This window comes from Clytia hemisphaerica, unplaced genomic scaffold, assembly GCF_902728285.1.
Source record: "Clytia hemisphaerica strain Z4C2 unplaced genomic scaffold, Clytia hemisphaerica genome assembly, whole genome shotgun sequence".
Classification (NCBI taxonomy): domain Eukaryota; kingdom Metazoa; phylum Cnidaria; class Hydrozoa; order Leptothecata; family Clytiidae; genus Clytia; species Clytia hemisphaerica.
Window position 1 is genome coordinate 42,398 of NW_027103286.1, and position 13,018 is coordinate 55,415.

Here is a 13,018-nt window from a genome sequence, read left to right on the forward strand (position 1 = left end):
AAGGTATATCACCATCTATCGAGAGTTATTGATTTGATTCTTATAAAGTAATCGTTATAAGAAAAATAAAAATGCTCATATTGTGTGCCATTGCTGTTTTTTACTTTGTAAAACTAATTACCGAAAGGTATATTACCGTCTATCGAGAGTTATTGATTTGATTCTTATAAAGTATATGCTTATAAGAAAAATAAAAATGCTCATAATGTGCGCCGTCCCTTGATTACTTTGTAAAAACTAATTACCGAAAGGTATATCACCATCTATCGAGAGTTATTGATTTGATTCTTATAAAGTAATCGTTATAAGAAAAATAAAAATGCTCATATTGTGTGCCATTGCTTGTTTACTTTGTAAGAACTAATTACCGAAAGGTATATTACCGTCTATCGAGAGTTATTGATTTGATTCTTATAAAGTAAATGCTTATAAGAAAAATAAATATGCTCATAATGTGCGCCGTCCCTTGATTACTTTGTAAAAACTAATTACCGAAAGGTATATCACCATCTATCGAGAGTTATTGATTTGATTCTTATAAATTAATCGTTATAAGAAAAATAAAAATGCTCATATTGTGTGCCATTGCTTGTTTACTTTGTAAGAGCTAATTACCGAAAGGTATATCACCGTCTATCAAGAGTTATTGATTTGATTCTTATAAAGTAAATGCTTATAAGAAAAATAAATGAGCTCATATTGTGCGCCGTTCCTTGTTTATTTTGGAACAACTAATTACCGAAAGGTATATCACCGTCTATCAATAGTTATTGATTTGATTCTTATAGAGTATATGCTTATAAAAAAAATAAATATGCTCATATTGTGCGCCATCCCTTGTTTACTTTGTAAGAACTAATTACCGGAAGATATATCAACGTCTATCAAGAGTCATTGATTTGATTCTTATAAAGTATATGCTTATAAGGAAAAAAAATATGCTAATATTGTGTGCCATTGCTTGTTTACTTTGTAAGAACTAATTACCGAAAGGTATATTACCGTCTATCGAGAGTTATTGATTTGATTTTTATAAAGTAATCGTTATAAGAAAAATAAAAATGCTCATATTGTGTGCCATTGCTTGTTTACTTTGTAAGAGCTAATTACCGAAAGGTATATCACCGTCTATCAAGAGTTATTGATTTGATTCTCATAAAGTATATGCTTATAAGAAAAATAAGTAAGCTCATATTGTGCGCCATCCCTTGTTTACTTTGTAAGAACTAATTACCGAAAGGTATATTACCGTCTATAAAGAGTTATTGATTTGATTCTTATAAAGTAAATGCTTATAAGAAAAATAAATGAGCTCATATTGTGCGCCGTTCCTTGTTTATTTTGGAACAACTAATTACCGAAAGGTATATCACCGTCTATCAATAGTTATTGATTTCATTCTTATAGAGTATATGTTTATAAGAAAAATAAATATGCTCATATTGTGCGCCATCCCTTGTTTACTTTGTAAGAACTAATTACCGAAAGATATATCAACGTCTATCAAGAGTTATTGATTTGATTCTTATAAAGTATATGCTTATAAGGAAAATAAATATGCTAATATTGTGCGCCAAACTTTGTTTACTTTGTAAGAACTAATTACCGAAAGGTATATCACCGTCTATCAAGAGTTATTAATTTGATTCTTATAAAGTATATGCTTATAAGAAAAATAAGTAATTTCATATTGTGCGCCATCCCTTGTTTACTTTGTAAGAACTAATTACCGAAAGGTATATCACCGTCTATCAAGAGTTATTGATTCGATTCTTATAAAGTATATGCTTATAAGAAAATAAAGAAAAAATCAAAACTGTGGAGCTAAAGACACAAAGATATATGACGTAATCCAAAGAAAACCCGCGAAAATCGTCCGTGGTTGTACAAGCGTGTAATTTGTAAATTAAATTTAGTGAGTTCGTCCACCGTATCAAGCACTTTCGTTTTCTAATTTTTCTTCCGATGACACCGCCGCCGCAGAAAGGCTATCGTAATACTTTCGCTAAGCGAAATTAAAAATGACATTTTTGATTTTTTAAAGTATTTACACGTTTTTTATTCAGTTCTTTCTATAGATTGTAAAATTTGCAAGATTTGCCATTGCCTAGCCCTACGTCAAAAAGTTTCAGTCTTAATGACTGCAGTTTTTGAGAAATTCCATGTTTTTCATTGTTTGATCTGTCAAAGTTGAACTTGAGGGAATCACCTTTTCAGTAATGACTCTAAAAAGACGATTCCTTAAATGCCATGACAGAAAATACAATGGAAAAGCTATTAAAATCGAATCCCTCATGAGCAAATGCCAAATTACAAATGCCAGTTGGTCTAAACGCAGCCAGTATGGCATAAAATAATTGCCTAATAATTAAAATTAATTATCCTAGTATAAAGAGAACGTAGAGAAAATGTCATTTGGGAATAAGCTATATACAAACAACGGAAATTAATACACGAAGGAGCGTCAAATTAAAGAGCTTGTGGAAATTTTATATTGTCTGTTATAAGAACAGTTCGTAAGATTACAAAGATTGTGCGAGCGAAGCGAGCAAGAAAATTTTACTGGTTAAAATAGCGGAATAGACTTATCTTTTTTGAAAGTTTTCTGCATGAAACTCGTGAAGAAACTAAAAGGTAAATAGTTTTATACCGAAATACCGTTTTTTATTGATAAAAATATCGAATACCGACAAAAAAACAGGCAATTTACCGATACCGGTAGAAAATGAAATACCGTAATCCCGTCGTTTTTTCTCGTGATACCGATTTACCGGGGGTAAAAAGGTCCAATACCATCATACCGTAAAAGTGAACCCCCCCCCCCCGTTTATCCCGGGAAAATAGCGGAAAAAGTCTTTTGCGGGAAGTGTATGTAAAGGTTAGGGCGTAAGATATTTTGTTTGTTTGTTAAGATGTTTCGACGCTTCGGGGCACACTTTCACTTTCAAATCCGAACTCCCTGCGAATCATAACACGATGATCGAGAAAGATGGCGGAGCAAAGTCAAGAAATTTCTCAGCAACCTCAACAACAAAATCCTTTAACCAGGAAACTGAAAAAGATTCTCAATACCAGATTAGATAATGATAAAGTAAGTTGAAGTATTCAATTTTCATTTTGTTTTAGTCAAACATTTGGTAATTTTTTGTAATGTTACAAGAAAATTGATTTGCAGAAGCAAAAAAATAAATTGAATAAATTAAATATTGTCTGCTCTAACTTGGTGCTTGGGACGATTGGTCAAAACATGGAATTGTTGATATCTGGTCTGTATTTTCACTTACTGTTAAATCTCTTTGACAACAAATTTGTTTTGATAACTCCACCAAGTTTATCAATCATACTTTCTGTCAAAACATGTGCGTGAGTCAGTGTAGCTGGAACCTCGATATTCCAGGATTAGAAAAAGCTATACCTGTTATCTTTTTTCTTTAAAGAATCAACAAGCTATCAACATCAATAAATTACACACATTTACTCAGAGAAACTTTTAAAATTATCTGCCATTATGACTTTCTTGAAGCCGTTCTGAAATGAACCAATCGGGTTATGAATCGGAATTCCTATGGGAGTTCTTTTCCGAAATTTGTAAAATAGCTGAGTCGGCAAAAAAACTTTTCCCGGGGGTTTGAGGGAAAAACAGAACTGCTGTCATTTGTTTTTTATTTAACCAGATATTTAAATTTGGGCTCAAAATTTTTTAAATATATAAGTTAATAGTATTCAATATATTATTTGTATCTATCAGAAAATAAAACACTTACAGAACGACATCGTTTATCATATGGAATACCCCCGTATTTGGACCATTCTATGGTGGGCGCAAAGTAGGGCGGAAACTAAGAAGCACCCTCAGTGCAAGATTGCCGCCTCATCTTTATTCGCCCGCGCGAGAATGCGAGCTAATCATTTTTTTCTCGCGCGCTCAAGGGGAAAAGGAAAGTGATCGATATTCTTTGAAGGAAAAACGTCAGAAACAAACCCAAAGACCAAAAGATGTATTTTGTTGTTGACAATCGATCATGTGAAGATGAAAAAATTTCTGCTTTGCGTTTTTTTCGGAACGCTGAAAAACTCTAATTTCGATCATCCTTTAAGATAAAGAGGTTGCGAGATTTGGGTTAGCGAGGCAAAAATCGCTAAAAAGCTGGTAAAATCGTAATCCTCAAAAATCGAGGTTCCAGCTTCACTGTGAGTGACGTCAAACGCAACTGAACTGGTCAAACGTTCCATCGTTTTGCCACTAATTTGTTCTTCTTCGTTCCAGACACTTGCAGTTAGGGAAGCCATCCAGGATCCTGCCATTTCTATCAGCCAGCTCTAAAGCTCTAAGGCTTAGAAGGACTAAGGGGTCTTCGACAAAAAACTTTCGAATTTTTCTTCAGATTCCTTCCCTCCCTAGCCTGGAGATCCATGCTATGATTCCCTATTCTATATACTGATGGCGAAATATATAGCATGGTATGGGCTGACAGTTAGAATTTCCCATATCCTAATCACGGTTGAAAACACAGCCAATCAAATCCTGTTATTGTTTCACTAGTCACACTTTCTTAAAGAAAGCGCAAGTTCCGAAATTTGGTTTTTATTTTAGTAAGTGAGGACAGTGCTAAATTCGAATTTCCCACTGTAATTTTTTTGAGGCCAAAATCGGACTCACAGCTCTGACCCGTCAAGTCGCAACCTTAATTTTAAAAAGGCCTAAGTCCACTTACCCCTCAATTTTAAAAAGGCCTAAGTCCACTTACTCCTCAATTTTAAAAAGGCCTAAGTCCACTTACCCCTCAATTTTAAAGAGGCCTAAGTCCATTTTTACCAAAAATGAGTTTTTTGTATTTTCTGTATCTATGAGTCACTAGCTTTCTTTTGATGTGTATAATGTAAAGATTTTATGCTTAAAAGGCCTTCAAATTTCTTGATGAAGGTTAGATAAAAAGTGTGTTTAATTTTAAAAAGGCCTAAGTCCATCTAATGTTTATAGATCATGGGCCTAAGTCCATTGCAAAAGAAAACTTTAATTTTAAAAAGGCCTAAGTCCATTTAATAGGCCTAAGTCCATGTTAAGATAAAGAGTAAAGGGCCTAAGTCCACTCAAAGGGCCTAAGTCCACTCAAAGGATCTAGTCCACTCAAAGGATCTAGTCCACATTAAAAGGATCTAAATGGATCAAAATAATTTTGTATGGCAGGTTTTCAGTTGTCAATGTTTTTTTGGTCAATTTCTATGGTATGTTATTGTATATTCTCAAGGTTTGTGTTTTTTTTACGATCTATTGCATTATCAATTTTGTTTGAAGCTTAGGGAAGCTTATAAAAGGTTTTGTTTGAAGTTCGCAGGGCCGATCAATCATTTATTGCCATACCTGCTCTTGTAATCGGTCCGCATTTTACTTTTATCAAAATGTAGACAGTGCCTTACAAGATTCGAATTCGAATCTTTTCATATTTTTCGAATGTTTTTCGTTCCATCGAAAAAATATTTTGCCGCTTTTTTGTTTTTTCAAACAAAAACGAAATAAAATGGCGAAGGACAGATTCAAACTTTTAAGTAAAGAAGAGCGATTTATTTCATATCAGTGCTTCATCTGGAATAGTATGACCTTCTCTGGCAATTTTGGGAAAATAATCCTCGAGCTATTATCCAAAATGTGCCTAAAAGTCATACAATTACAACACTAATTTTATCTGTATTTATTGAGTCCAGCTAGCTTTAAAGTCAGATTCTAATTATGGAAAATTTTCAGTATTACCTCCATTGAAAGTTTTTTCTCTTTTAGTTGAAAAAGTAAAATGGGAACTAGAAGTTGGAAGGAAAATTTGGAAAGGTTTAGTGTAGGGCAAGCTGTGTTTGTGAGTGCTGGATATTTTGACAGTGGGGGAAGTGAAGACAAGAACAAGTACAGTGATTTTTTTGAATTCAAAGAGAAGACTCTTTTGGAAGGAATTATCCTTTCCGTGCATAGATCGTCAGTAAGAGTTAAATTCAAGATTGACGACTCAACTTCTACATTGAATAATGGCGACATTGTGAAAATCACGGATCATAATAGACATTTGATTTTTCATGGTGAGTCATTTTTCTCATTTTAGCATATTTCACACATTTTTTAACCTGTTTTTCTTATTAAAACACAGCAATTGTCACCCTAAAATTGCACTACAATAATTGTGCCATTTCATTGGTAGTATTTTATTTTTACTTGTCTAGATGATGCTGAAGATGAAGATGCAGAGGGGCAAGTTTTGAATGGTTAGTAATTACTTTGATATTAAACCAAAGAAACAGCTTGATAGAAAAAGATAGAAAAAGAGAAATACTGTAAGCCCAAAATCTGAAATAAAATTACTTGATTTCTCTTTTAGGTAGTGGAGACTCGCCTGTTTTCAACGACGTTTTTCTTGGAAATTTAACCTCAAATTCTTCATTGTTAAACCAAAGTAAGTTTATTGCTGCATAGTTTTACCACCAAGAGAGTTTTTATAAATATTAGTCTTTTAAAGCTATAGTTTAATCTCTTGAAAAATTCACATACACACATACTGTGAGTGAAATGTTTTGCAAAATGTATATATTTTTCTCAAAATGACCTCACTTTTTTTCACTTCTTTTACTATAGCAACAATAGTGGATCCATTGAATCTTTACAAAAATGACATAAATGGCAATAGCAATATTGGTGAGTTTTATTATTATTTACACTTCAATCTGCGATGGATACAAATTTCAAACTAATTAAATCTGCAATCTGAGTTATAATCCGAATAGACTATTATTTTATTGGTTTTAATAAACCACTGATATTTTCTTATAGAACCAACTCAAGTGCCAGAGTCTGGAAACGGTAAGATTTGAACCTAAAATTTAATATTATGCTTTCTTTGGATAAGTTACACTATAATGTTAACTAAGTGTTACTGTGGTATCTTCTTATTTTTTAGATTCTACATTCGAAATTGAAGCTGAAACCTTAGATAAAGTTTTCAATAGTACAATTAGTAAGCATTTTTTACTTTATTTGTTTAATTTAGTCCAGCAATTAATAGCATGCAGAATGATTGATTTTTCAAAAAAAAGAAAGAACTGCAGAACTGTTTTTCACTTTATTTCTAATAAGGTCTTTCATCAATTTCTAATTACCTTTATTCCTTGTCTTTTGCTCTTTTTTTAGATTCTACAGTTGATGCAGCAGCTCCTGATCAAGAAAATTTTTCTAACATTGCTACAGATTCAGGTGAGCCCATGTCAAAAAACCATGATATCGAGGAATAGCTGTTTTATTGTTTTTTTTATTAAGACAGTATAGATTTCTGAATTTAAATCTTTATACCTTTTTCTTTTTGTAGATTCTACAGTTGATGCAGCAGTTCCTGATCAAGAAAATGTTTCTAACATTGCTACAGATTCAGGTGAGCCCATGTCAAAAAACCATGATATCAAGGAATAGCTGTTTTATTGTTTTTTTATTAAGACAGTATAGATTTCTGAATTTAAATCTTTATACCTTTTTCTTTTTGTAGATTCTTCAGTTGATGCAGTAGCTCCTGATCAAGAAAATGTTTCTAACATTGCTACAGATTCAGGTGAGCCCATGTCAAAAAACTATGATATCGAGGAATAGCTGTTTTATTGTTTTTTTATTAAGACAGTATAGATTTCTGAATTTAAATCTTTATACCTTTTTCTTTTTGTAGATTCTACAGTTGATGCAGCAGCTCCTGATCAAGAAAATGATTCTAACATTGCTACAGATTCAGGTGAGCCCATGTCAAAAAACCATGATATCTAGCTGTTTTATTGTTTTTTTTTATTAAGACAGTATAGATTTCTGAATTAATTACATCTTAATTGCATGATAACTCCTGAAATTCAAAAAATTGCGCTTGTGATTTGTTTGTTTTGAATTTTCCTCATCCTTTCAGACTCGGCAAATTATAAAACAAAAAAAAATCACTTGTGCAATTATTTTCGAATTGCACTTATTATCATGCGATTACATCTGCTAATGTTTGAAAATGTTTATTTTTTAATTTTTAGGTACAACATACAAGCTACATGCTAACGGAAAAACACTGTTTATAGCTGTTCCTGTTCCCAACACAGAAAAAGTACACAACGTTCCAATGAAACCTGGACAACAAAAATTCCTAATATCTTCAGTGTTTATCCAACGAGCCGAGAATTGGGCTGAATTCGACGAAGATAAACATTGCCGAGGCGCATACATTGTATGGGACAAAACACAATGCAAGCCAACCAAAAAGCCATTATCAATACCTGTGACCGCAGCTAGCAATCCTTCAAAAACCGAATTTACCAGTGTGATAGAATCAAAAAGAGGAAGGAAAAGGAAAAGAAATGAAAGTGACTGGGAGCAGAGACGCAAAAAGAAAGCAAGAGATAGTGGGCAAAGCTACAGTCCTTACAAAAGTTACCGTGGTCGTAAAAGATCTTCATCGAGATCCTTAGGGGAACCTTGCAGCAGCTGCAGACTTGGATGTAATAGTCGAATCACAGAAGTCAAGAGAAAAAATCTATTCGATTACTATTGGGACTTACAAGACAGCGAAAAGCAAAGACAATTTATCTCAAACTCAATAAAATCTACTGAACCAAAGCGTAACAGACTTAGAAAAGGAGACGAGTCCAAGAAACGAGCCCAAACACTTTCCTATTTTCTTGGAGACACAAAAGTTTGCCAAAAAATGTTCCTGAATACTTTTGACATAAGTAGGACGGTTAGTCGTACGGCAATCGAAAAGCGAACAGAAGGCAACTTAGTAATTGGAGATATGCGTGGTAAGACTCAGAGCAACATAAAATACAATCCTGAAATTATCAGTAAGATAAAATTGCACATCAAAAGCTTCCCCGTCATGGAAAGTCACTATAGTCGTGAATCATCGAAACGGCAGTACCTAGCAAGCAACCTCAATATCCGCAAGATGTATGAGCTATTTACAAAAGAAAATGGAAATTTAGTGGAAGAACATTGCTACAGAAAGGTTTTCAATGAATCCTTCAACCTCGGATTTCATCAACCTAAAAAGGATCAATGCGATGTATGTATTGAGTATAAAAATGCAATTGATAAGAAAAAGTTAGAGGCCAAATATCTTGAGCACCAGAAAAGCAAGCAAAACGCCAGAAACCTCAAGACAAAGATGAAGGAGATGGCATCCAAAAATGACTCCTTGGTGGTTGCAGCCTTTGATTTGCAAAAAGTTCTTTCAGTTCCATATGGTGAGCATTCCGATTTTTTCTACAAACGCAAGTTATCCGTATATGATCTAACAATAACTAATTTAGAAACCAGACAAGTTTCTTGTTATGTCTGGGATCAAACTGTTGCTAAACGAGGATCAAATGAAATTTCAAGTTGCTTGAACAAATATATCAATCAATTACCCGACAATACAAAAGAAGTATTTCTTTTTGCTGATAATTGCAGTGGGCAAAATAAAAATCGGTTCGTGAATCAAATGCTGGCCATTTCTTCTATCCAGCGCGAAATGATAGTAAATCTGGTATTTCTTGAAAAAGGACATACCCAAAACATCAATGATACTGCTCACTCAGTAATTGAAAAAGCTAAAAATGGAGTAAACATTCATCACCCACACCAATGGATTACCTTGATCGAGTCTGCGTGCAGAAAGAATCCATATAAAGTACACTTCATGTCTCAAGAAGAAATCTCAAATTACAAGACCGATGTTAGCGGCGTTTTCAACCCTTTAATCAAGAACAAAACTCTTGGTAAGAATGGGAAGAATTTAAAAGTTTCTTGGTTAAAGATTAAGCAGGCCGTGTTCAAGCCGTCGACTGATGACAACATTTATATGGAATTCAAATATGACTTGGCAGCCCCAGATTTCAAAACCGCCATTATCGGAAGGCTTCCTCGACAATTACGTGGTTCTGATGTCAATCCTCTTGATGTACCCAGACTCTACATTGATAAATTACCCATCAAAGCATCTTTGAAAAAGGTAATTAGATAGATCTTAAAATATACTAGGTATCTAGATTTGGAATGAAGACCAAACTACTGCTCAAGTTTACATAGTGTTGTCAGGTTTCCTTCTTCATAGAACGACATTATGATAGTCAGATAATTTCTCTAACTTGAATCGTTGAATGAATAATCTTTACTTTCAGTCAGCAGCTTTCTAGATAAATTCCTTTTAAGTTTCTTGTTTTTTTTTTATAGGATCTCTTGGATCTTTGCAAAAACAATGCCATACTTCCAGAGTTTCATAGTTTTTATGAAGACTTGGTGGAGGGAATTTGTGTCGATGACAACAGCTCAGATGAAGAAGAATCATGAACACAGGTTGTTCAGATCTATCATTTTTACAATCCTTTTATCATGTGATAAAAGTAATGATTTGACATGATTTATTATAATTTTTACCATAATTTCTTTTACATTCTTTTTAATTTCAATTCTACCTAACTTTAATAAGCTTTCAATCAATTTAAAATCTGCTTTATTCCTACAACAATATATTACAGTATTAGTTTCAATTTACAATTTACGTTCATACAGTAGTTCCATGTTACCTAGTTTTTGAATAACGATGGCAAAACTTTATTTCTTGCACACTTCTTTCCTTTTACTTTCTTTAAAATAGCTTTTAGTACTTACAATTATAAGAACTGAATATTTTCTTGTTTTAGAAAGACTTTTTCAAAGTTTTCAAGTTAGTTAGTTATATAAATTAGCTATTCGCACAGCGCAAGTGAATAGGTGATAAAAGATCAGCATCTGTGTGTTTGTGTGTCTATCTGATCTGCCTGGGGAACAGGTACCTGGGCAAAATAGGTATCGGATATGTGCGAGCAACAAGGGTCCCAGGGGATATTTTTTCTCCCTTCTCAATTTTTGGCTCGGACATACCTACTTTGCAAACCTAGTACTCCCGGTCGCTTTTTTATAAGAATTATTCAGATTTAATTAAAAAGTCGTCTTTTTCTGAAAAAGACTCGCTGTGATTACAATGTCAGACCCTATAATATTTTATTAGTTTTGATTATTGGAAGTTGTTGTCGAAAGTTTTTTAGGCTTTCAACTCATTAGTTCTTTTCAATGTAGGGAGATACTAAAAGTTTAACCTTTTGATTTGCTGCCTCTAATTTTAAGGTAGACTCGTTAAGCTCCAAGAGGAACCCCTTTGTTTTGCTCACTCAAACAAAACAAAGCTAACAGTTCATACAGTCTTCTAGCTATCATCTAGTCTTCTAGATCAAAGAGGACTTTGCTTGAAAATAAGCTGACTGTTTGCCATGAAATTGTATTACAAATCGAACTTTTTTTACAAGAAGTTCAGCCTCTTGGCACCATTTCAGAGGGCAACTAAGAACTAAAGGGTACATAAGCTTTTTGTTTACTAATTTTTGTAAAAGCTATTTTATTAGACTCAATATTTTATTATCATGCTATTTCCTTAGAATATTGATACCTAGTTTTTATTTCAGGTACATAAAGATTTCAAAGTTTAGGAGATTCTATCTTATCACTAAAAATTATTGATAATCAATTCTCTTTACCCCTTACCCTAACTGCCTTACTTGCAAACTGTTTCAGATGTTTTTTATTATTTGTGGACTTAGGCCCTTTGATAGAACTTTTTTAGGACTTAGGCCCATTAATATTGTCTGAAACTGTTTAAGTATCTAGTGATACTATTCCCTACAGTATTAAGGGCAGAAATACAATTTGTGGACTTAGGCCCTTTGATAAAACTTTCTTTGGACTTAGGCCCAATTGCTTAAAACAATCTAGGGCCTAAGTCCAATTTTCAGAAAACCTTTTGAGTTTTAAAAAGGCCTAAGTCCAAAACATCATTACTTTTGAGCCACACTCAACGTAGAAATGTCATATTTATCCAAAGTAAGCTTCAAAAACTTTGTATTAGGCATAAAAACCAGAAAAACATTACATCGACAGTAGAAAATAGATATGTAGCAAGTTATAAGCAACAAAAGTTTTTTGGCTTTTTCTAAAAATGTGAAAAATGGACTTAGGCCTTTTTAAAACTCACCTCTTTTGGACTTAGGCCTTTTTAAAACTCACCTCTTTTGGACTTAGGCCTTTTTAAAATTAAATGGCTTTGGACTTAGGCCTTTTTAAAATTAAATGGCTATGGACTTAGGCCTTTTTAAAATTAAGGTTGCGAAGTATTCATGGCCATTCATCAGATTTTAAAAATATATGCAGATGGGTTCCTGTCTACTCCCTCCCTTGCTCTTATCGGCCAAAATTTTTCAAAACCAACTTTTACATCTTCGAAAAATACAATTTTCTCCAATCTTGTCCGCCATCGCCTTCCCACCCGTCATCGTTGAATTTTTGTTGCAACATTTCGAAGGAAAAGGCAGCGCGCTGGCCAATGAAAAAAGGAGTCTTTTATCAAAGCTAGTTCAAAACTGTACTTTTAAATTTGCGAATTTGCGCGCAAAGGTGAAAGCAAGTGAAATCATATGCTTTCAGTGGAGTTTGTGGACGAAATCAGAAAGAAATTGGCTGAAAGGATTTTCGTCTCGATACTTGTTTTTTTATCGGTATGTAGTTGGACACCCCACCCCCTTATCGGCCCAATGCCGATAAAAAAATTCGAAAGTTTTTTGTCGAAGATCCCTAAAACAGCATCTAATAACATGAAAACCAGAAAATGATTCTTTGATGGGAATCAAAACTATAAAGTGCACTTACAAACATCAGTATGTCGGATCTAACAAAATTAATAACGGCACTGTCATCATTGACAATAAAACAAAGGATTTTCTGTCATTCCAACAACTTCTATCGAAATGATCTGTCACAGCTGAGTCTACCATTTTTAACACGATCCGAGGATTGAGCCGAGAACTCTCGCAGAACGCTTGCAGAACGCTTGCAGAATGCCTGCAAGCTCCGCGCGGGTGAAAAATTTAATCTGTCAATCAACTTCTCAAGCGAAGAGTACGCGAAGCGATTCTAGCTTTACGATATTATTCAATTATCATTATCCCTTTA

The 13,018-nt window shown here is 33.6% G+C and overlaps 1 protein-coding gene across 1 annotated transcript in view; it reads left to right on the forward strand.

The window, feature by feature from the left end:
• Positions 1 to 2,938: 2,938 nt before the first annotated feature.
• Positions 2,939 to 13,018, forward strand: part of LOC136805905 (conserved oligomeric Golgi complex subunit 6-like) — a 31,117-nt gene continuing 21,037 nt past the window's right edge. The window contains exon 1 of the mRNA XM_067062483.1: positions 2,939 to 3,091. Coding sequence (XP_066918584.1) covers positions 2,990 to 3,091 — 102 coding nt within the window. The 5' untranslated portion in view covers positions 2,939 to 2,989. The remainder of the gene's footprint in view (positions 3,092 to 13,018) is intronic.